Genomic DNA, 21,913 nt, shown 5'->3' with positions numbered 1-21,913 from the left:
AAACAAGACAAGGAATTCTACTCGGACTCGCATTGTTTGAAATAAAGATTCGAATTCGAGCTCGGATCCGGGTGGATGCAACCTGGCACGCGCACCGTGTCAGATTTGTCTTCCTCGTCTGACTAGGTGGTGAGGAGACGACGAAGCGCCGCGCCCTCGCTCCATTTATAGCACCGACCCCTACCCTTCATCGATCAATACCACAACCAGCTATCACGTCCAAGGCTTCTCGCCGCCGCCGCCGCCGCCGCCGCACAATAATGAGCATCACGACGGAGGTGTCCCTGGAGGCCGGCAACCTGGCCGCCTCCGCCGTGCTCGACGACGACGGCCGCCCGCGCCGCACGGGCACGGTCCTCACTGCGAGCGCGCACATCGTCACCGCCGTCATCGGCTCCGGCGTGCTCTCGCTGCCCTGGGCGGTGGCGCAGCTCGGCTGGGCGGCGGGGCCCCCGGTCATGCTCCTCTTCGGCGGCGTCATGTACTACACCTCCACGCTCCTCGCCGAGTGCTACCGCGCCGGGGACCCCGCCACGGGCCGCCGGAGCTACTCCTACACCGACGCCGTCCGCGCCATCCTCGGCGGCACCAAGGTCACCCTCTGCGGCGTCGTCCAGTACGTCAACCTCGCCGCCATCGCCGTCGGCTACACCATCGCCGCCTCCATCAGCATGCAGGCCGTCTGGAAGGCCAACTGCTTCCACGCCAGGGGCCACGACGCCCACGCGTGCCGCAGCTCCAGCGTGCCCTACATGATCGCCTTCGGGGCCGTCCAGGTCGTCTTCTCGCAGATACCCAACTTCGACCAGATCAAGTGGCTCTCCATCGTCGCCTCCGTCATGTCCTTCACCTACTCGGGCATCGGCCTCGGCCTCGCCGTCGCCCAGACCGTGGCCAACGGCGCGTTCCGGGGCACCCTCACCGGCGTCGCCGTCGGCGCTGGCGGCCTCACCGTCATGCACAAGGTCTGGCGCACGATGCAGGCGCTGGGCAACATCGCCTTCGCCTACTCCTTCTCCAACGTGCTCATCGAGATCCAGGACACCATCAAGGCGCCGCCGCCGTCGGAGGCAGCGGTCATGAAGAAGGCCACGGCGATCAGCATCGCCACGACCACGGCGTTCTACACGCTGTGCGGGTGCATGGGCTACGCGGCCTTCGGGAACGCCGCGCCGGACAACCTCCTCACGGGGTTCGGCTTCTACGAGCCCTTCTGGCTCGTCGACGTCGCCAACGCCGCCATCGTCGTCCACCTCGTCGGTGCGTACCAGGTCTTCTGCCAGCCCATCTTCGCCTTCGTCGAGAGCCGGGCCGCCGCCGCGTGGCCGGACAGCGCCTTCGTCTCCAAAGAGCTCCGCGTGGGGCCCTTCGCGCCCACCGCGCTCCGTCTCGCGTGGCGCTCGGCGTACGTGTGCCTCGCCACCGTGGTAGCCATGGCGCTGCCCTTCTTCGGGAGCGTCGTCGGTCTCATCGGCGCCTTCTCCTTCTGGCCGCTCACCGTCTACTTCCCAGTCGAGATGTACATCAAGCAGCGCGCCGTGACGCGCGGCAGCACCAAGTGGATCTGCCTCAAGGCGCTCGCCGTCGTTTGCCTCCTTGTGTCGGTCGCCGCCGCCGCAGGGTCCATCGCCGGCTTCGTCGGCGCGTTCAAGGCTTTCCGGCCCTTCAGTGGCTGACCCCGCCGTAGCTAGTTGCTGTTTTACGCTTTTATGTTGGTGTATGACAGTAGCCAAGGAAGACGTGTAAGGTTGTAACCCGCAGGCCGGCCGCAGATGTTTACTGCATTAGATTGTTCATGCAATTAATTATTTGTCCTCACTTGGATTTCATTGTTGTAATTGGATGGTGCACCAACAAAAAGCATTTCAAGGCTTGCAATGAATATGAATAACAAATATAACAAACACAATGACTATTGCAAGATATAGAAATTCAGCTATAACAAAAAAAAAACTGTTTTCTGCAACAAACAAGGTGAACTCCGGTAAGAAATACCCTTGCTTAGTAGTAACAGTATACAAGTTTACTTCTGGTCCTGAGAGCATAATCTGATACAAGCTGCTGCCTGACTATTACATATAGTCCCTAGTTCATTTTGGCAACTATACAAGTATGCAACCCATATTAGTCTTGTTTCTTCAATTTCAAAGCACCTGGGACAGGGATATTACATAAATACAGCACCAAGCAAATAATACACAAAGAAAAACTCCAAAAGATTATATACTGAATACGAGCCAGTGTCTCATAATAAGGCGATCATTATATTTCATATGAACATTATGATGTTTACATGTGACTAGCTTTTCCTTTTCTTTTTCCTAAAGAATACATGATGTTCCTAACCCTTTGTTCAGCCTCTCCCCCAGATGACCATCCTTCTTAGTCTTTCATCACTCTAGTGAGCGGTGGCCTTCTCTTGGTAATCATGCTTTATTTGAGGGGTAATAGGCCGGGCAATCTTCGTTCGGAAGACCAATGATCCCAGGGAAATGAGGCCAACAATAACCTTCCTCAAATCCATGAATGGTATTGTCGCTGTTTGAATAAATAGAATTAAATTAAGGGTATTTATGTTCGCTGTACAGGGGGTGTGAAATGATCACAGAAGGGCAGAGGATCCAAACTTGGGGATTCTATCACAGGGTGCACGAATCCATCCAATTTGCCCTCTCTCGTTGTCATAAATCACCATCTGATCCTGCATTGTAACATCTGCAAAAGAAGACAGAAGAATATCAATTGTTATGCAAGTCATGGAATCTGAAACTAGGTTTATTGGTTTTGTCTGAATATCCTACCTCCAAGAATGTTCAGATCCTTGAGACCAACTTCTGATCCATTGAGGATGCCCAAACATGCATTCCCGTATTTCTGGCACAAACACATAAATAAACTTTAGATTTTAGCCACCAATAACTTTCTGTCATTGCCAATAATTCATAGAGTTATGGAGTACTTACAGTGACAATGAGGTAGTTTTCAGGCGGGATCTCCATGAGTGCCTTCTTTCCATTGGCAAAGCTCAAAACCAATGACTTGAACTCCTTTTTCACATCAAGCACAGATTTGAATGGTTTCTTCCCTTTCCAGCACAGAGGCAGGGAGGGGTCAGATACCTCTTTCAGAGTCTTGCTTAGCTCGCTCTTAAGCTGCAAGAGCAAAACCTCAATAGCTCCATGTTTATTTATGAGTCATGTGGTGTTATAAGAGAAAATGTTTTGAAATTTACCGCAGTGACAAGTGCTTGATATGGCTGTGCAGCAAAGTACGTGAATGAACTGCCACTGTCAAAGACTACTTCCATTGGCCTCACACCTAGTGACCGCCCTCCAAAGTACAGACTTGCTGAACCAGGGGAGTAGTAATTCCTGGAAATGCAAGGTCATGTCAAACTAGAATAGTAATTCATGAAATACAAAGTAATGTCAAATTTAATCGGAGAAAATAAGGCCACAATTTACTAGCATATACATCCAGCGATTCCACATTGTTAAAGTTTACCTTTAAAACAATCAACTCAACAAAGTATAAAATATGCAAATGTTGATGATTTTTAAGAAAATTTAGCATGACAAATACGACAACTGCACAATTTTAAAACTTGCTAAAATCCTTCCCATATTAGAAATGATTAATCACTGATGTTTAACATCACTAGTAAGACACAAAAATAGGTGCTTACTTTTGTACACGGGGAAAGTTGCAAACGAGAAACCTCATTCCCTCCCAGATGAATCCAGAATAAAATACAAGGATGATAGTGCTCACCGGAATGCACTGCGAGCCATGGGAGTCCATGTTGCACGCGAATAAGGCACAAGATCATCCCCAAAGAAGAGGAAGCCCCCTCCTCTTAAACTGAGGCAGTGGCCAACGACGTTCTTGGTGATCCCATGCTGCGAGAGCTGCGAGAGCAAACTAATTGATCCACTTCCAAGCCCAAGCACTCCGTCAGTGGGTGCCACCTCACTGCTACTGCCAACATGTTGGTCATACCCACACCTGTACAAACGGAACCAACCACAGAAGAAAAATTGAAGCAGTTGATTTTGCAAAGTTGTATACTGATCGCAAGATGGAAGTAGCATACCCGAAAGCCAGACTGGGGCGTACAACAGAGGAGTTTGCAAGGCGCATAGCGAAGCTGTCATTGACGAGCACACCAATGGATGACCCCTGATCAGCATACCTAATCTCATAGTCACATTGCTGATGCGGTGAGTCACACTTGTGCCTGCCAGTTAGTCCACAATGGAGAGATGCACACAACTGATCCACACATGGCACCAGCTTGCTCTTTGTTGGTCGGTAGAGCGGGTGTGGCACCTGCACCAACAATTCACATGACAGGCAACATCAAAAGCCAATTCCAAGTTGAAGCTACGCGAAGCTTGGTATTTAATTTGATATGTTGTGCTAGAAAGAAATAGCATGTTTCATCAGTGATGTGATGCAAGGTCAGGGAATGACCAGACACCAAATCTTGAAATGGAAACCAAGTCTGACTGAAACAAAACTAACATTTCTTGATCTGAATCGATTGCCATTTATAGACTAGTCAATCAAGGTAAAAACTTTGGGCCAAAATAATGTGAAGATCCCACAATGGACCTTGAACTAACACCTGCACCTAGATTGGAAACAATCGGCAGACGTGAACCAATAACAACTCATGATGGAAACATCCTACTGCCTGCCTGAATCCGAAGTCAGAGAAGCCACGGAAGTGATGGGGGATTGGGGACGGAACGGTACCTTGTTGCAGCTGATGCAGGGCGCGTCGCACTGCAGCCATGTGAGGTCGCTGCCGGTGTCGACGTCCAGGAAGTATGGCCTCGGCGGGTTGCCGATGTTCATAGCCACGTAGTACAAGCTGCGAAGAAAATGAAAATGATCATTTTTTTTCTTTTGTCACGGAAACTTGATCTTACACATCAAAGACATCATGATGCTAAAAAAATACTACTGAATACTGATGCTTCAGGGAGAAGGGAGCTATGGAGTTGCCAGGTGGGACCAAAGATTGCAATCAGTTGATTAGTTCCTCGTGGATCTTGGAGTCAGGCGAAGGGGAATGGGCGGAAATGGATGGCTCCATGGGGACAGAAACAGGGAGAGGGGGAAGAGAAGGAGGGGGGGGGGGGGGGCGGGGGGGATGCACCCGTGCGGGTAGACGTCGCCGTAGAGCGGGAAGATGGCGGAGGACGCCTCCGGCTCCGCGCCCGCGCCGGACGGCCCGCCCCTCAGTGGCTTGTCCCCGCGCACCGCCGCCGGCGTTAGGAGCAGCATCAGAAGCACGAGGCCGGCGGGCGGGGCCCACCTCGGAGCCATGGGTGGGAGGAAGGGGAGCAAGACAGAGCCTGGACCTGGAAGCAGGGGAAGCAGCCTCTTGTCTTCTCCCCCTTTTCTCCTGAAATTGTGAAATCTTTTTCTTTTTTCTCCTCAGCTGTGAGTCAGAGAAAAGGGGGGAGAGAATCGATGGTGAGAGGAAGGTGGTGTGGCGATGGGTCTGGCCGGCTGGTTTTTATAGGGAGGAAGGTGGAGGTGTGTGGAGTTGAAGTTTCCCCTTCCCCGGGGAAAGTCTTTCTTGGATTTGTTGCAGCAGCAAGGAACAAAAAGATGCAATGGAAGGGACTTTCAGTTAACTACTACAGTATTCCCTTTTCCAGGGTCCTTTCTGATGGACCTTTTCAGCTCCATTCATCACTCACCTAGGCAAGGCAACCTCAGCATGGAAAGGGAGAAACGGGGGTCAAGGAACAGTGACTGTTGTGTTGATTGTTTGTGGGGAGAAAGGGAAGGTATTGCCTGGCTCACCGGCTTTGCATCATTTTGTAATGTGTGCATGTGGTGCAGAGGAATTCAGAAAAAAAAGATGTTACTGTTGAGGAAAAAAATTAGTGCCTGTACTTACTGTGCGGAGCTACAGGTGTCCAGTTGAAGAATGATACTTTTCTATCATGTGATTTGCCGAAAAAAGAAAAGTAAAAGGCCCATGTGATACTTGCCACTATTTGTTTTCTCTTTTTTTTTAAAAAAACAAAAGAAATGATTTTCATTTTCACATGGAAGGAAAGATAGGAGATAAATGTTCGTAGCATGTCATCGTCCAAGTGGTACGGATGATGGACCTGCAATGCCGCAATGGGCTATGCATGCTGTCGGTTATCGGTTGACTCAGCCAAGTCTTCCTTTACAGTAAACTCCGAAAAAAAACTTCGAATAAAGATAATGGGCACCTCGGCAGTAGCCATTGAACTTGCCTTGAACTTGCCTGTAAATCAGAAACCTGTTGAGTGCCAAAGTACGCTCACTTAAATTAGCTAGCGTTGCTAAGTTTAGTAACTACTCCCTCCATTCCAAAATATAGGTTGTTTTAATTTTTTTAGATTCATAATATTTGCTATGCATCTAGATATAACATATATCTAAATACATAATAAAATATAATATATGTCTAAGTACATAACAAAATATATGAATTTAAAAAAAGTCAAAACGACTTACATTTTGAAACGGAGGGAGTATTGATTGTAGCCTTGGCCTCCATTGTCATGTAACTATTGATTGTAGCCTGCTGCGCCAAGCAAAACAATTCCTTGTTCTTGACCGATTCGGCTATTCCTCCTCTAGCAGTCTACCTAAGCTAAGGCGCAAATGCTTATTATTAAAAATAAGGTGTAAATGCTTCTTGTTGACTCCTCCATGATTTTTTACTTGACTTTGACTGTACATAACACGCGATGTGGTGATGTTTTGGGGGGTGTCTATTCATAGCACGTGCGACTGGAAGCCATACCATCGTGTTTCGATAGTATGGTTTCTAGTCGCCCTATGAATAGACGTGTTTTGAGGGCTCTGGAGCACTTGGTTTTGCGGGCACATCTTGTGCAACGATGAGCCTTCCCTGTAGAGCAAGTATTATGAGCAGTTGCAAGCGGGCGAGATATTACGTGGAAGAGAGAAAGCAGGAGGGAGTAGAGGGCAAGCGGTTCGCGAGATGCCCGCTTGCTGCTGGCGAAATCCACTGTTTCATCTTTTTTTACTAGCTTCCTCCACTCAAATGCTTCCACGTTGCATATTACCAGTAAGTGATGGATGGGGTCTGCCACTTTTCTTGAGTGATGTGGTGCTGCTCGCCGCCGGCAGCCGGCGCAACTATTAGCTTTGCTCGTATGCTGATGCGATCCGATGAAATTATCCATGGTTGCTGCTGATTTCCATGTGATTGTTGATGAGGGAATCCACCACGACTCCAATAGTATTGTCAGCTACTACTTACAAGATAAGATATATCTTTGTCGATAACATATATACAACCCTCCAATTAACTAGTAGTTATTTGCATGCTCTTAAAATTGGAACTCCAGCGAGAAAAATATCTATTTCTCAGGGCTTGAGTACAAACGTTGAAACTAGATTATTTCACTGAGTTCGAAGTTTTAGTAAGGGAATCTGGTTGAATTTCCACGTCTTTCCCCTCTGTCGAATTCAAAAGTTGTTGAAAGTTTCACCTTTTTATTTTTGGTAAGGTGCCATTTCATTGATGCGTCTACATACTATAGACAATGTGTTTTCGGGTGATGCTTTTGGGTTTGCTTGTGCTCATCCCACAATGTCACGGCTGCTCACATGAGGACCCATCCTACACCAATGGGTACACACAATCTCATAGATCAAAGCAACTCAAAATTTAGACCACGTTGACATCCAAATAGTTACAAATATATAGAATTATAGATCACTTCGGCACACCAAATACGAAACACAGATGATTAGGAATACATGTGGATCCAATCTCCGCGACTTCCTGAGAACTTAGGAACAGTAATAACAATTAGTCAGGACTCAGGATGAACCTCTACATTCTCTATGCATCGCCTATCCACTAGCAACATCAGTCTTATCAGACCAACCACATACACCCCGTCCACAGCCTACAGAGTACAGACAATGGAAAACCTATTGCTGGGTACCAACCAACTACCTCTATATGTGATTGTTCAATTGAATTACAATAATGCTCAAACATCAGAATCAGGGGCTACATCCCAGGAATCTAGATTCAGGATGGGAAAAAACAGTTATCTCATTAACCTACATTTGAATTGTTCCCTGAGGGTGGTCTCAGCAGCGCAGCCGAGTTGGGCATACCAGGGTTGAACATCATACTGGGCGCCGATGAGGATGATGTGCCAGGGTGGATTGCTGACAGCGGCAGGCGAGGCCCAAACGAGAGCATCTGTTGCCGCTGTTGCAGCAGAGCAGCCATCTGGGGATGCCCCTGCATGTTGTTGGCATACATCGCCGGCATGCTGGACTGCGGCATCGAGACCTGCATCATCTGCGGTCTAACGCTGGTGGCCTGATTCATTGGATTTGAAGACATGGTACTGCCACCTCCTGGTAGAGTGCCACCTGCGGAGGGTAACCGGGTTGATAATATTCGGACACGCTGAGCTGCCAGCTGCTGCCTCATCAGCTCAATCCGTTCACTTTCCTTCAAGAGCAAGGTCTCGACCTCCGCAAACTGCTTCAACTTCAACTCCAGTCTCTTTAACTGCATGTCCACAAAAATGGCAAGCTGAAAGTGAGATCATTTGCTTTTATCCAGCATTACAAGTATAAATTTCAAAAAGTTTTATCGAAGGAAAATGGTCCTGAGGCCTCACCACATTTAAGAAAGGTTTGTGAACAATAATTGGCCCAGCTGGTTAAAACAAGTTCCAGGGCAGTTAGAGTTTCAAAGCCAAAATCCGTTTAGTAAAGGTTTGAGGACGACAATTGGCCAAGCTGGTTGAATCCTCATGCTTGTTAATAAAAGATGATTTTAAAGAGTGAGATATAAAGGATTTTGTTGAATTATCTATAAATACTGTCAGAACAGTTTTTTCCTTGGAACTACGAAATACCAAGAATTGGTCAGATTAGTCAAGAACTGACCAGCTAGGCAAATGCCAATCCTAACCTAATCAAAACTCTTTGTTTTTTCCCAGTCTCTATCTCATGCTCACAATCTCATTGTTTATTGAAGTGTAACCATCACTTCGAAATACCAAAACAAAAGACAAGGCAGGAAATCATCTGACATTCAAGGATGCTCGAGATTCATTATTTTATCGATGATTACAAAAGGTTGCCTGGAGAACCTTTGATGCTGTGAACTTAACTCTCTTCTGAAAAAGTTAAGACTGGGGCACCTCTGCCCTAAAACTCTAAAAATCCAAAATATTATGCCAGAACAATTGCTTTCCTTCAAACTATAAAACCACTGAGAATCAGCAAGATTAGAACTGAACTGTTAGGCAAATGCCAAAACTTGACAAATGGGAATTTGTGTTTTTTCCAGTGGATCTTTCATTCTAAAAAATTTGATCAATGTAGTTCAAATGCAACTATGACATTGGAAGTATAATATCAAAATATGCAACCAACATTATGTCAAGGATGCTTAAGATTCAACTTTTTATCAACTACGAACAAAAGGTTCTTCCAGAGATACAGCCAACTTAACTCAGAATTAGGGTTTCTTATTTCTTATGTCATAAACATGCAAGCACTGACACAGTAATGGCGAACCAATGCAAAATAATACCACAAAAAGTAGGCCAGACATCAACATAACAAAATTGCAACACCCATAAATTTGGTACGGCAACAAACCTGATGATTTATGATGGTTGCAGCTAATCTCTGAATTTCACGCTCTTCCTGATCTGCAAAAAGTTTGGACTTTGTTGCGGCTGCTGACAAGCCACAAATGGCAGCATGTTTGACAGTTTCAGGAGAGATGGATGACGAGAGTCCTGTTTCAAATAAGATTGCATTTTATAATATAATATCTTGCAGAATATGATCGTAAAAGAAAGGGAATTACTAATTTGTGGAACAAAACACTTACCATAATTTTGATGGGCAGAATGACCCATGGCATTGATGCCTTCTGAACACATCCTTAACAGAATGGAAAAGACCATATTAAAATATAGTTCCAGTAATGTGAGACCAAGAGAGAAAATAAATCAAGTACTATTAAATAAAAACTATTTATTGCATTCTAGGTATAAAATCAACATGGCAAATCAGAATCAGCAAATGTTCATTAACTACATCACTAGACATCCCTTATTGAAGCCCAGGTTGCTTACATGGAATCATCTATTGTCAAAACTGATAATGCTGCACTCGCACAGGCTGCGGCAACCCTTGGTCCTACTTCAGAGGCCAAAAATGCAACCTGAAAAACATCTCTGAATAAGTAAGACTGGAGATAGATAGATCTCTGCAGCAGATTGACCAGTGTTTTTAAGGCGTCCTTAAGGCGTCGCCTAGGCAACAAGGCGATGGTGGCTCACCGCGCCTAAGGTGTCACCTTAGTCCGCCTAGGCGTCACCTAGGCGATAAGGCGGTGGTGGCTCACCTTGGCTCGCCTTAATGCTTTAAAAACCATGAGATTGACCATTGACAAATACAATAAAAGCAGTGGCGAAGCTAGAGCAAATTGAAGGGGGCGGGGTGCATTAGCCTTGTGGGTGCATAGAGTTGAGCTGTGTGGGGTGCATATATGGTGAAAAATTAGATCAAATCATTGTCTTTGCAAAATCTTGTGGGTGCATGTGCACCCCCAAATTTGTATGTGGCTTCACCCCTGAATAAAAGCACAAAACTGCATGTGCTGGAGTACAACCATAGGGCGTACCCAGTGCCTAGGCTTCCCGCACTGTGCGGGGTCTGGGAAAGGGTTGTTTTTAAGCCCCAAGCCTGGAGTACAACCATGATCGTCAAAAAAATTTTAACCTGTTTATTCCTTTTGTTCCCTTAATATATGGCTTCCAACCCACCCAGTGGTACATGTTCAGAGATACCATCTTCACACTAAATGTAACTGCACTGGATATCTGATCAAGTGTACACACATGGATTTCCAAATGTAAGAAAGTAGGATGCGTGTCGATGTATTGCATTGAGCCCCTTGGGCGGTATATATAGAGTACAGAGACTTGGGGGGTAAGGCACCTCCCCGATACATATGGCAGTCCGGGATTACATATCCTAACCTACCAAATATACTCTAACACCAAATATCAGGGAATGGCCCTTATGATCAAGGTTCTAAAAAACGCTAGACGCTAGGTGAACGCTTGCCTATGGTTTAGAGTTTTTTGTGATTAAACGTAGATTGAACATGATTAAACGTGTGTTGTGATTAAACGACACTGTGATTAAACGCAACGCTTGGCCACCGTTCAGCGTTTAATCAAGATTAAACGACGTTTAAAAACGTTTTTTAGAACACTGCTTATGATTAAACGACTGGTGCCCTAATCAAGTTTTTTGTGAACTTGAGCAGCAAATTAATAACTATAAGACAAATGTGGGTACAGCTTTCCACCAGAATTGTATGTCTTTTTAATTTTGATGCCTGATCAGCTACCAATCAAACTAGCTGCAATAAACTGTCTAGTCCCTATCGAATCAATTTCTAAGGTAATACAGCATAGAACATGGATTAGCAAATAGCAACTCCAGAGTCATGGTTGGCAACTACATGCACACGGTATTAAGTTCACAGATAATTTTTCTTTGAGATAGTAAGGGTTTGGTTAAAAAAGATCAGACGTAAGGGTTTGGTTAAAAAAGATCAGACACGGATTGCACATTGCTGGACCATATAAAAGACCAGTGAAGACAAGTGTAGATGCATTCAGACATTTCAGTATCCAAATTCGAATATAGAAGTGCATAACTTTGTAACCAACAGGTCAAACAAATAGTGTATAATGACTCACCAGTGACATGACCGGATTAGCAGAATTAATGAATGGAATCTGGTTTCCAGATTGGCTACTTTGACGTGAACAACCTAAGGAACAAATCATCAGCCAAAAATAAAGGAGGCGGATAAATTTTGCGATCATGTATACCAGAGTGTAATAAAAATGAGAAAGGTGGTTTAACAAATAGAAAAACACACCTGAAGTACTGCCATTGGAATCTGAATGCAAAAAACCATTGCTTTGCATTCTGGATGGTAGGGATGCTTCTGGCACTTCAATGTTCTCCAACAAACCATCTTCCACTGGGAGACGAATAAAATGTTGAATACATTGTGCCTTTGACTTTGTTCTGACATGCCCAGCAATATGATTCCAGTTATCATTGAACTTCTCAATGCCCTCCAACAACAGTAAAGTTTCCTGATCAGTCCATCTGTCCCCATCAGTGTCTGATCGGTCCTTCATCCCATCCACTATCTGAAAATCTAAGCTTGAATGCCCAGTAACAAATCTTGCATTGTGGAAGCAATCTGAACAAAGAGCAAAGTCTGCCTGCTCCACCAGTTAAAATAAGACCAACTTGTTAGTCTCATTTATATGCTTCATTGATGAAAATATCAAATTTACAAAAGAAATCAAAATAATTATATCAGTCCTAGTTAACAGAACGACCGCATTAAAAGGAGTATCACTCTTAAAATATGAAGCTTCGAAATAAAGCACATATATGTATATAATACACTAAAATCAAAAGCTCAATCAATTCAGAAAGATTATTAAGCAAATCAAACAATACATAGCAAGTATAATGTAAATAAAGCTTCGCGGCCAGCAAATGAACTCTTGGTAGTCACAATAAATGCCGTTAATCAAAATGTTCAGCTATTTTGAATAGTGAGTCATGTGGTAAACAAATGCTAAGTTTTGAATGTACAATAACCAGTAACTGTATCATTCTACATAGTTAATGATCAACAAAATAGACCAACATGAGGGTATGCATGTGAAGTGGATTGCATAACCAAGAGTCCTGACGACGTAATGAAGGAGCACCAAAATATGAAGAATGAAGTAGGACCAAGTATAAATTTTATATTGTGCACACACCTCCTTTTGTGACTCGTAATGTAAACTAGGCAAAGGCTGTAAGCAGAAACTACAAGAAGCCTCTGATAAGCGCTCCCAGATCTTCTCGTCCAAATTAGCAGAATCGGTATCACCATTTGCCACCGCGGAAGCAGATGAAGTTGACACCGCAGAAGCTATATCATCTGCCCGGACACTGCATTTTGGCCGATCAAACAAAACCAAACCATCAATCGATTTCATAGGTGCAGATACCAGTTGCAGCTCCCCTGTTGTCTCCTCCTTGATTAGTGATGCTGCCATCCTGAGGCCACGGTGCACAGACCCTGTTGCAAGGTAATTAATGATCCCCCAAGATTCCAGGAACCTAACTATCCTACTCAGGTCATACAATTCAGGTGTGCTTGTGACAAGCCCCTGGCACTCAGCAAACACAAGTCTTTTCTGAGGACGCTCCAAATACTTTGCAATCACCTTATTCCTCAACATCATATACTTCTCTGGTGTTTGCCCCTGGGATTTTCCAGAGAAGTACTGTGGCACAACCTGCCTCTCCAATCTGTGCACCGTTGTTGGCACGAACCAATCTACAATCAGGAATGAACAAATGCCCCCCAAAAAAATCAAATTAATAGTTTGTTCTACCAGGTAGTGTCAATGGCAACAATTATTTTTAGTGCCAAGAAGAAACCTGAGTGCCTGGGCACGATGTGAAGTTTGCCGTAGAACTGCTTGTGCACTCCACATCCCTCCATGAGTGGAGGTGGGGTGCAGACATACGTGGACGGCTTGTCAGGGTCGTGTGACAGGGACGGGTGGTCGGGCAGCATCGCCGAGATCACCTGGAGCTGACCGTGCGAAATGTTCTCGAGAACGGGTACCGAGGCTGGGGCGGCCAGAGCACCGTCGGCACCGGCCGCCGCGCGCTCCGCGTCGACGATAGCAAGTACCGAGGGGTGCGGCCGGCCGACGGCGCGGCGGACGGCCACGGGGAAGGAGGAGACTGGCTCGGCCGGAGAGGAAAGCACCTCCGCCCCGCGGAGGTCGAGCACGGGGTCGTCATCGCCGCCGCCGCCGGCAGCTAGGGTTCCGACGCCCCCGTTGGCAGAGGCGCCGCGGGGCACGTCCTCATCGCCGTTCGCCGCTGCGGCGGAGTCGGAATCGTCAGAGTGGTCGGCCTGCTGCTTGGACGGGGATGGGCTGGCGGCGGCGCGCTTCCGCTTCCGCCACTTGGCCCGCGCATCTGGAGTGGAAGAGGGATGGAGTTAGGGTTCTGGGGGTGCGGGAATTGCGAGGCGCAAAGAGGGTTCGGGCGGGGCGCGTACCTGAGGTGGAGGAGGCCTTGCGCGGCATCGTCGCCGGCGCTCGCGGCGGCGGAGGTGGTGGGAGCCCGGAGAGTGTGCCCGCGAGCGAGGGGACCACGGCGGTTGGTCGGAAAGCACGTGCAAGGGGAGTGAGCCGATCGAGGAGTACTTTCAGCTCATTCGAATTTCCTCCGAGGCCTTATTTTTATTTAATTGTCTTCAAAATTTCAAAACTTTACAAAATTCTCTATCATATCAAATTTTTCTACGCATGCATGAAGTATTAAATATAATTAAATAAAATAACTAATTACACAATTTAATTATAATCTGCGAGACGAATTTTTTGAGCCTAGTTAACCTATGGCGGGACAATAATTACTAAATGCAAACGAAAGTCTTTACACCCAAAATTTTATGCATCTAAACGGTGTCTAAATTTGAATTTTGTTTGGTACATGTAGGGTTCAACTGGTCGGGATAAATTTTAAAGTTCAAACCTAAATATTAGGTTTAACTTAAAATGTTTCTTTCCTAATAATCTTATAAGTAGGCAAAACACATACAGAAAAGGAAGGGATTTGCGAAATGGTGAGGTGGCAATTGTGCAACTCCAACCGTGAATGATGGCTACTTTGGTTGAAGTACGAGGTATTGAGTAAATTTTAAGATGGTAGCACTGTATATGTATAGAAGACGGATTATAATTTATATACATCAATTGCTTCTATATTTGCATAGGTAACTACGTAATTGTGGATTAACAATTTTGTAAGGTTTTTCGACACAATTTCTACAGGTATTAAATGCTTGACTAATGTGATGAAAATACGTTAGGTAAGAGGAAGAAAAGAGAGCAATATCTGAGCACACTATGCATGACTAAAAGCATCTAACTTAGCACACAACCTTTAGTCTGCATTGATCCAGTATTACAAAAATTAGGGCACATCGCGCATGATGACCAATAGGCATTTATGTAAATATGTTGAGTTCTTGGAGCTAATTGAATTCAGCAACTAAATTTTGCCTTTTGAATACATGAATTATGTTGTTGTGTTCCTCTTGCCATACAATTTTCCTAGAGCAGTTTTGCTTTCTCTAGTTGAAAATGCGGGTGTTTCCCATTAAATTGCTTTGTCACTAAAAACAAGAGGACAGTTGCAATCTCTATCCATGATTCCGTTAGAGAAGATCAAGGATTTGTTCATAAGGAGGTAGCCATTTTGGGTAATAGCGTGTTGTCATGTGAAGCCCAATCCTTATAGGGCAGACGAGCGCATCAACTCGATGCATTCCGGAGTTTGTATATCTCCAAAAATTGAAATGCCAATGCTAGGTTGCTATCTGCCATCATCATCAATGCGTCACCTCATCAGGGATCAAGAAAGGAAATATAATGCACATGAAGTTGAGAAATGTTCCGTGCCATACTGGACATCCACAGGTGCAGTTCAGTCAGAATTTTAGGGCGAGTTCATCACATTTTAACCCATCACAAGTCTACCGGAAACGCAGTGACAGCATAGCGATGCAGATTAGCCTTGTGCAGCATCTCAGAAGCACGAAGAAAGACACCTTACAGGGCTTGCAAATGTTCATAATTGGTCACTACCAAAAGCATTCCTCTTCGCAAACTTCTCTCAGAACACCAACGTTTGTGGCATGTTGAAAAGAGCACGAATAGTCTCGCTGGCAACATCCAAAAGTTGAAGATACTCATCTGCACCATCGACCAAGCACTGCAAACTCCCCACGAAGGGAGAAAAGAAATGAGAAAATGTAATGGAGACATCATTCGGAAGGCTCAGTATTTTGTAAATGTATGGATATTGTAGTGGGTGAACACTACATGAGAATAAATGGAACTCCAAAATGGCAGGTTTCAACATTAAGGTACCGCTCGACTGGCCATGCGTGAAGAGAAAGTTCTCTAAGTTTCCTTTACAATAATGATAACAAGAAAAATGTTGAATTAATGTAGTATGTAATTTAAGTCGGACAAACCTTATCAGTTTCCCCAAGCTTTTTACATATCCTTGCTTTTTGCTCATCTGGAATATCATCTGCGCTAACAATCACATCTAGAAACTGAATAATTACTTCAGTTAGCGGCAGTTATAAGATGACAATAACTAGAGTGACATCTAGATACCAAAATAAATAAATGACCTGTGCCATCAGCTGTGAAACTGGATATCCCTCGGCGATAATATTGCTAACTTCTTTGTTTGCCACATCAAATTCACCAGACCTGCAGGCTGCAAGTAGTGACTTGACAACATCTTCCGGGATGACCTGACACAGGGAGGCCAACATGATGAATGGTAGAGTTCAGTTCCCAAAGAAAGCTAGGCAGTTTCTAAAGGTTCGCTCAGACCTTCAATTACTTGCATGACAAAAGTTATATGGCATAAATTTCCAACCAAAGGACAATAAAAAGTTTCCTTTATATGTAAACATTTGAGCACTCTGTGTGCATAACCTTACTGAAGACAAGAACAAGATTCACTTTACCAAGTTCTGTAGAGAGAAACCATAAAAAATAGGGTAAAGTCCATTTTTAGCCATCCAACTCTTGCCTCGGTTTGGTTTTGGCCATCGAACTCCAAAACCGGGTATCTTCGACCACTCAACTATCAAAACCGTTCACATTTGGCCATCCGGCTGTTTTGGTGGCCGGTTCGCTAACATGGACGCCGCGTGGCAGTGGGCCCACTTGTCAGCGTTACAACCCCTCTCTCTTATCTCTATCTCCCTCTTTCTCTCTCCTATCTCATCTCCTTCCTCCTCCTCTCTCCTTCCTGCTCGCCGGCGCGGCCTCCCCCGGCACCCTCCCTCCCTCCCTCCCCTAAGCGGCGCAACGACCCCGTCCTCGACGGCGTGGTCGGCCGGCGGCGGCAGGCCCAGCGCCCTCCGCCTGTCCTCCGCGGCCCGCATCGCGCCCTCTTCTTGAACGTCTGCTTCCTCCTGCCAAACGTGTCGGCGCCGCCGCCCCTTGTTGCAGCAGGCGCCGCCACCGGGGCAGGGGAGGAAGGAGGGAGCGGCGGTGGGGGCCGCCGGGGCAGGGGGTGCGGCGGCGTCGGGAGGAAGGAGGATGCGGCGGGAGGGGGCCGCCAAGGCAGGGGAGCTGCGGCGGCGGTGCCCAGGGCTGCCCGTCCGCGCTCCCCGGCCCGTCCATGGGGTCCTCCTTCCTCGACGCCGTGGCCTCCGCAGTCGCACGCTCCACCTCGTCGGTCTCGAACGCGTCCGGGTGCCCGACGAGCTTGGTGGTGCGGTCTCCGCCATTGGGCGCCGGCGCCGCGGGCGCTCCACCTGCACCACCCGCGTCGCAGTCGATGGCGCGGAGCTCGTTGTCCGCGACGCTGGCCTTGTCGCCCAGGCCTCCTCTCTGTTGCAGGGAACCACGGCCGCGGGCGGGGCGGACGCGCGGCGCGCGGCGGCCAGAGCGGCGAGGCAGTGGCGCTCGCAGGAGGGCGGGGAGCGGCGGTCCTCCACGCCCTTCCTCCTCCTCGCCCACGGCTCCTCCCCTGCTCCGGGCGGAGCTCGGCCGTGGTCCCCTGGTGGGCGCTGCGGGTGACGGCTCCTTCCCCTGCTCCTCTGCCACCCGGCCCGCCCCCACGGCTCCTCACGCGGCGGCGCGGCAGAGGCCCTTGCACGGCTGCTCGGCGGAGGCCCGTGCGCTGGCGGCGCGGTGGAGGCCCGTGCGCTGGCGACGCGGTGGAGGCTACACGGCGGCGGAGGCCCGTGCGCTGGCGGCGCCGGCGGAGGCTCTGAGCTCACATGGTGGGGAACGGGTCACGGCGGCGTTGGGTTTGGTCTGTTCGAGGAGGAGCACCACCGCTGGTTCGCCTGCACGCCGCCGCGGACCACGCCTACGACGCGGAGCACGCCCTGCCTCCCCGCCGCCCCGCCTTGCTCTGCCGGGAACGGCTCCGCGGCCGGAGCCGCCATGACCGCCGAGTAGAGGAACCGGGAGAGAGAGGAGAAAGGAGAGAGAGGGAGAAAAAAAAGAGGAGAGAGGATGGCTGACAAGTGGGCCCCACTGCCACATGGCGTCCACGTCAGCGAAACCGGCCTCCAAAACAGCCGGATGGCCAACTGTGAACGGTTTTGATAGTTGAGTGGTCGAAGATAGCCGGTTTTGGAGTTCGATGGTTAAAACCAAACCGAGGCAAGAGTTGGATGGTCAAAAATGGACTTTATCCTAAAAAATATGAACTTCTCTAACCCATGCACCAAGGTAAAATAATGTTACTATCCAAAACAAGCAAATTTGTAATCAGGTAAGTTAGCGTCATCACATCACAGACAAAAGAGAAGAAAAGTGAATGGTGGTGTACCCCAGAAACACTGATCAAGTCAGAGGAGGAAATAGAAGATCCAAATAAGCGGGCTGCACTCTGCAAAAAGAAAAGGTATATGAAGCTAAGGTCAACTGAGAACCTACTGCTGCATTATGATAAAGAGCAGATTCAGAAAACTTACCTGAAGATAGGTTATAGCACGACGAAGATCACCTTGAGAAATGGCACTCAGTGTCGATAAAGCCTAATTTGAAAATTCAAAGCATCTCAACATGAGTAAATCATTAGCCCAAAGAATGAGCGAAATAGTTTTTTTTCAGGGAAATGAGCAAAATAGTTCACCCTATTATCATAATAATTCATGACGCAGTTAAGTATGATCTGACCCATCAGGAATGAGCCTAATTTAAATAATACCTGAGAATCAAGATTGAGACCTTCTTCATTGCATATATGCATAATGCGGCTGCTCATCACTTCTTCTGAAAGAGGCTTAAACCTAAACTTTGCACATCTCGATGCAAGTGGTTCTATTATCCTGTAACACAGATTAACAATAACGAATTTCAAAATATCAACACTTGTACCATAGAAGAATATAAGAATAAGTTGACAAAATACCTGCTGATATAGTTGCATATAAAAAAGAATCTGGTCACTTTGGAGTAAGTCTCCATAGTACGCCTCAAAGCATTCTACAGAAGGATATGAAATATCACAAACTTACCATATGCAATAGCTCTGAATCATTACAAATAGATGAGTGAGTGTGTGTGACAATATACCTGGGCATCTTCTGTCATTGAATCGGCTTCATCAAGTATAATAATCTTGTAAGGTGGGCAGGGGTAACCACTAAAGTACATCACAGCAAGAAAACTAGTCAGGAATTTAAAAATCAAATGAGCATTGAAAATCTTTCTAATTTTGATGAGCTTACGCTTTCCGTGTAGTACCAACAGCAACAGCAGCAAAGTCCTTGATTTTCGTCCTCACCACATTAATTCCGCGATCATCACTAGCATTGAGCTCCAAAACTCTCGACTTGTACAGCTCTGGACTGCGTTATGGAAAGAGGACCGGAAAACTGTGAGTCCTTAAACTTTCTCAGAGTAGTGTTGCATAGTTTACTTTAAAAAACAGTTTCTAATGCCATTTCTTTATTTACTTGTCACGAATACAGAGATTTCATGAATAAATAAGATAAATAACCATCACGTGCCTAAAACAGATAAAAGAGGCGAATCTAAATTGGTTGACAATCATTCTAAATAAGTTAAGATATTTTTGTAAGTTCAAGAGGAATTGGAGCTTTGCTATTTTTGTAATAATTAGAGCTCATTCTAAATGGCTGTTTTAAACACATATAGTTTTATTTTTTGCTGCTCTTCAGTTGCATGAAAGAATTAACTTGAGTTGCAACTTAACTATGTATATTCAACTCATTGGGCTGCACAAACATATATATTGGCTAATGACCGTGGCATGTCTAGGAATCAACAATGACCTTAGAAATAAAGATTTACATGTTCGATTCAATTCTTAAGATTGTACCATTAGCAGCTTGATTCATAATAGGCAACCAAACCGAGAAGACAGAAACCAAAGTGACAAAAAAAAACGTCAAGGAAGAGTGTGTACCCGTAGAGCTGGAAGGCGATGGCGAGCGCGGTGGTGGTCTTCCCCGTGCCCGGCGGGCCGTAGAACAGCATGTGCGGCAGCTGCGAGGGACCAAACAGCAAATAAGAGAGATCTCCAAGGGGTTCTCGCGAATAGAAAAGAAGTACTTGGGGGACCGGAGAAGGGGTTAGGGTTTAGCGGTCGCTCACATCGGCGGTCTGGAGGGTGTTGGTGAGCACCCGAATCACCTCCTCCTGGTGCGCGACGTCCTTCACCTGCCTCGGCCGGCTGCGGTTGCAGGAGGAACCGGCGCGATTAGAGCGAAATCACGGGGGCTCCATTCCGAATCCGGGGAAAAATTGTGAGCAATGAGCAGGGCACGGGTGGGGGACTTACTATTTCTCCACCCATGGCTGCGACATCGGCGCTAGCGGGGCCATCTCCTAGTCACTCTTCCGCCGGAGCAGCCGCCGCCGGTGGTGGTTGTCGTGTGCCGCTGGCGGCGGTGGCGAGTGGGCGGGCTTCACCTGCGTTTTCGCGCGCTGCGATTTTTTGGGTTCTCTCGGCCGAGGTCTCGGCCTTTGGGGGGGGGGCTCGAGAGAGGCCAGAGAGGAAGGCCCAGAAGATGGGTTGCCAGTCAACAGACAAGTGGGCCAATGTACTTGTGGCCCACAGTTCAGTGATCTGAGAGGCTCAGGTCACTGAACTTATAGCTTCTTGTAGAACTTGTAGCAGTGTTCCAACAAATTCCAGCGCCCTATAAACAAACAATTTGCTACGGATAGCAGCGGGCGAGCGGCACATCCTCAAATTCACTTGAGCTCGTTTTAGCACCGACAACCCAACACAACCTAATTTGTTCCGGATTTCACGGTACACCGCCGCGCCGTGATGGTGATGGACGACGGCGGCAGCGACAGGAGTCCGTCGCCGGTCGCCGGCAGCCTACGTCCCTTTGCCGCTTCAAGTCCGTCTCCCGATCCTGGCGCGTCCTCATCTCTGACCCCGCCAACCGCTCTAGGCTCGCGCAGACCCTGTCCAGCTTCTTCTTCCATCCCGCCGCCCTCGATGGCCCGCCCTGGCGCTTCTTCGGCCTTTCTTCTCCTAGATTCAATCGCCCAAGTATTTTCCAAGAAATATCTTCAACGTTAGGATTCAAGCTAGCTAGATATGGCAAGCAGCGCTGCAGTGTCCAGACATCAATTTATTGATCTACTTATTGTACTACTCCCTCTTGTTAAAAAAATGTCATTTTTAAAAGAATTTTGCCGGTCGATATTTTTATTTTTTACTATCGGTGTATAAAAAGATAAGTGAACTCACCCATGTGTCCCGTAGACTTAAAAAGTATACCAGGTAAGTATAAACATATAAAGAAAAACCGCAAAAAATTTAAACCGCACACACACACGCCTGGTGGGACTCGAACCCACAATCGTCTGATTAGAAGTCAGACGCCTTATCCATTAGGCCACAGGCGCCATTTGTTTCTTTTGTAACTTTTCTGCAAGATATATATGTGGCCCTGCTCAAGGCTCCGTCGTCATTCACAGCACCATCTCGAGATTCAGACATCCATCGCCCCACAACCCCCAACATCAGGAACGCGGTGGGCCGCCGCACCAGGTCGCCGGAGTCAAAGGAGAGTGGCGCGGGCAGAGCACGATGGAGGCGGCCAAGAAGCTCAGCGCCGGAGCGGCGGGGAAGAGGAGGCACGGGTCCACGGCGCTGTTCGTGGCGGTGGACTACGCCTTCCTGCTCGCCTTCGCCGGCTTCCTCGCCTACCTCGTCGGGTCCCGGATCCTCCCCTCCCTCC

General features: G+C 47.2%; 4 protein-coding genes and 1 non-coding gene across 5 annotated transcripts; 1 reads left to right on the top strand and 4 right to left on the bottom strand.

Annotated features, from left to right (window-relative positions):
- Positions 1–260: 260 nt before the first annotated feature.
- Positions 261–1,818, top strand: LOC120700360 (amino acid permease 3-like). Its single transcript, XM_039984578.1, has one exon. It carries the CDS (start codon positions 261–263, stop codon positions 1,674–1,676), a length of 1,416 nt encoding a protein of 471 aa, XP_039840512.1. The 3' UTR covers positions 1,677–1,818.
- A 306-nt stretch (positions 1,819–2,124) lies between these two features.
- Positions 2,125–5,506, bottom strand: LOC120696857 (aspartic proteinase Asp1-like). The gene is made up of 9 exons (XM_039979872.1): positions 5,165–5,506; positions 4,759–4,876; positions 4,094–4,329; positions 3,772–4,005; positions 3,233–3,371; positions 2,964–3,152; positions 2,802–2,874; positions 2,628–2,715; positions 2,125–2,538 (listed from the first exon to the last, which is right to left on the bottom strand). The coding sequence occupies exons 1-9, from the start codon at positions 5,332–5,334 to the stop codon at positions 2,427–2,429; spliced, it is 1,359 nt and encodes a 452-aa protein (XP_039835806.1). The 5' UTR covers positions 5,335–5,506; the 3' UTR covers positions 2,125–2,426.
- A 2,203-nt stretch (positions 5,507–7,709) lies between these two features.
- Positions 7,710–14,317, bottom strand: LOC120696856 (SWI/SNF complex subunit SWI3C-like). Its single transcript, XM_039979871.1, has 9 exons — positions 14,192–14,317; positions 13,558–14,109; positions 12,888–13,453; positions 11,978–12,332; positions 11,793–11,866; positions 10,152–10,240; positions 9,905–9,957; positions 9,667–9,809; positions 7,710–8,563 (listed from the first exon to the last, which is right to left on the bottom strand). The coding sequence occupies exons 1-9, from the start codon at positions 14,217–14,219 to the stop codon at positions 8,096–8,098; spliced, it is 2,328 nt and encodes a 775-aa protein (XP_039835805.1). The 5' UTR covers positions 14,220–14,317; the 3' UTR covers positions 7,710–8,095.
- A 1,233-nt stretch (positions 14,318–15,550) lies between these two features.
- On the bottom strand, positions 15,551–20,705 carry LOC120696855 (replication factor C subunit 2-like). Its single transcript, XM_039979870.1, has 12 exons — positions 20,494–20,705; positions 20,307–20,385; positions 20,119–20,198; positions 19,418–19,537; positions 19,263–19,332; positions 19,099–19,172; positions 18,895–19,015; positions 18,659–18,721; positions 18,514–18,573; positions 16,343–16,468; positions 16,178–16,261; positions 15,551–15,912 (listed from the first exon to the last, which is right to left on the bottom strand). The coding sequence occupies exons 1-12, from the start codon at positions 20,535–20,537 to the stop codon at positions 15,814–15,816; spliced, it is 1,020 nt and encodes a 339-aa protein (XP_039835804.1). The 5' UTR covers positions 20,538–20,705; the 3' UTR covers positions 15,551–15,813.
- An 800-nt stretch (positions 20,706–21,505) lies between these two features.
- On the bottom strand, positions 21,506–21,578 carry TRNAR-UCU. Its single transcript has one exon. It is a non-coding gene; the product is annotated as a tRNA-Arg (tRNA).
- Positions 21,579–21,913: the final 335 nt, after the last annotated feature.

The sequence above is a fragment of the Panicum virgatum genome, chromosome 3K, assembly GCF_016808335.1.
Source record: "Panicum virgatum strain AP13 chromosome 3K, P.virgatum_v5, whole genome shotgun sequence".
Taxonomy (NCBI): domain Eukaryota; kingdom Viridiplantae; phylum Streptophyta; class Magnoliopsida; order Poales; family Poaceae; genus Panicum; species Panicum virgatum.
The sequence above is the reverse complement of the archived record's forward strand: the minus strand, read 5'-3'. Positions and strand labels throughout refer to the sequence as shown.

What these genes read in the sequence shown, in the direction of transcription:
- LOC120696857 (XM_039979872.1), bottom strand. Translation starts at nt 5,334, where the DNA reads ATGGCTCCGAGGTGGGCCCCGCCCGCCGGCCTCGTGCTTCTGATGCTG. An exon ending in GGCGACGTCTACCCGCACGG is followed by an intron (nt 4,877 to 5,164) that starts GTGCATCCCCCC and finishes TTTTCTTCGCAG; the next exon opens with CTTGTACTACGTGGCTATGA. An exon ending in AAAACTACCTCATTGTCACT is followed by an intron (nt 2,875 to 2,963) that starts GTAAGTACTCCA and finishes TGTTTGTGCCAG; the next exon opens with AAATACGGGAATGCATGTTT.
- LOC120700360 (XM_039984578.1), top strand. Translation starts at nt 261, where the DNA reads ATGAGCATCACGACGGAGGTGTCCCTGGAGGCCGGCAACCTGGCCGCC.
- LOC120696856 (XM_039979871.1), bottom strand. Translation starts at nt 14,219, where the DNA reads ATGCCGCGCAAGGCCTCCTCCACCTCAG. An exon ending in ATTACGAGTCACAAAAGGAG is followed by an intron (nt 12,333 to 12,887) that starts GTGTGTGCACAA and finishes CTGGTGGAGCAG; the next exon opens with GCAGACTTTGCTCTTTGTTC. An exon ending in TTCTGCCCATCAAAATTATG is followed by an intron (nt 9,810 to 9,904) that starts GTAAGTGTTTTG and finishes TATTTGAAACAG; the next exon opens with GACTCTCGTCATCCATCTCT.
- LOC120696855 (XM_039979870.1), bottom strand. Translation starts at nt 20,537, where the DNA reads ATGGCCCCGCTAGCGCCGATGTCGCAGCCATGGGTGGAGAAATA. An exon ending in ATCGCCTTCCAGCTCTACGG is followed by an intron (nt 19,538 to 20,118) that starts GTACACACTCTT and finishes TCCATAACGCAG; the next exon opens with TCCAGAGCTGTACAAGTCGA. An exon ending in GTGCTATAACCTATCTTCAG is followed by an intron (nt 18,574 to 18,658) that starts GTAAGTTTTCTG and finishes TTCTTTTTGCAG; the next exon opens with AGTGCAGCCCGCTTATTTGG.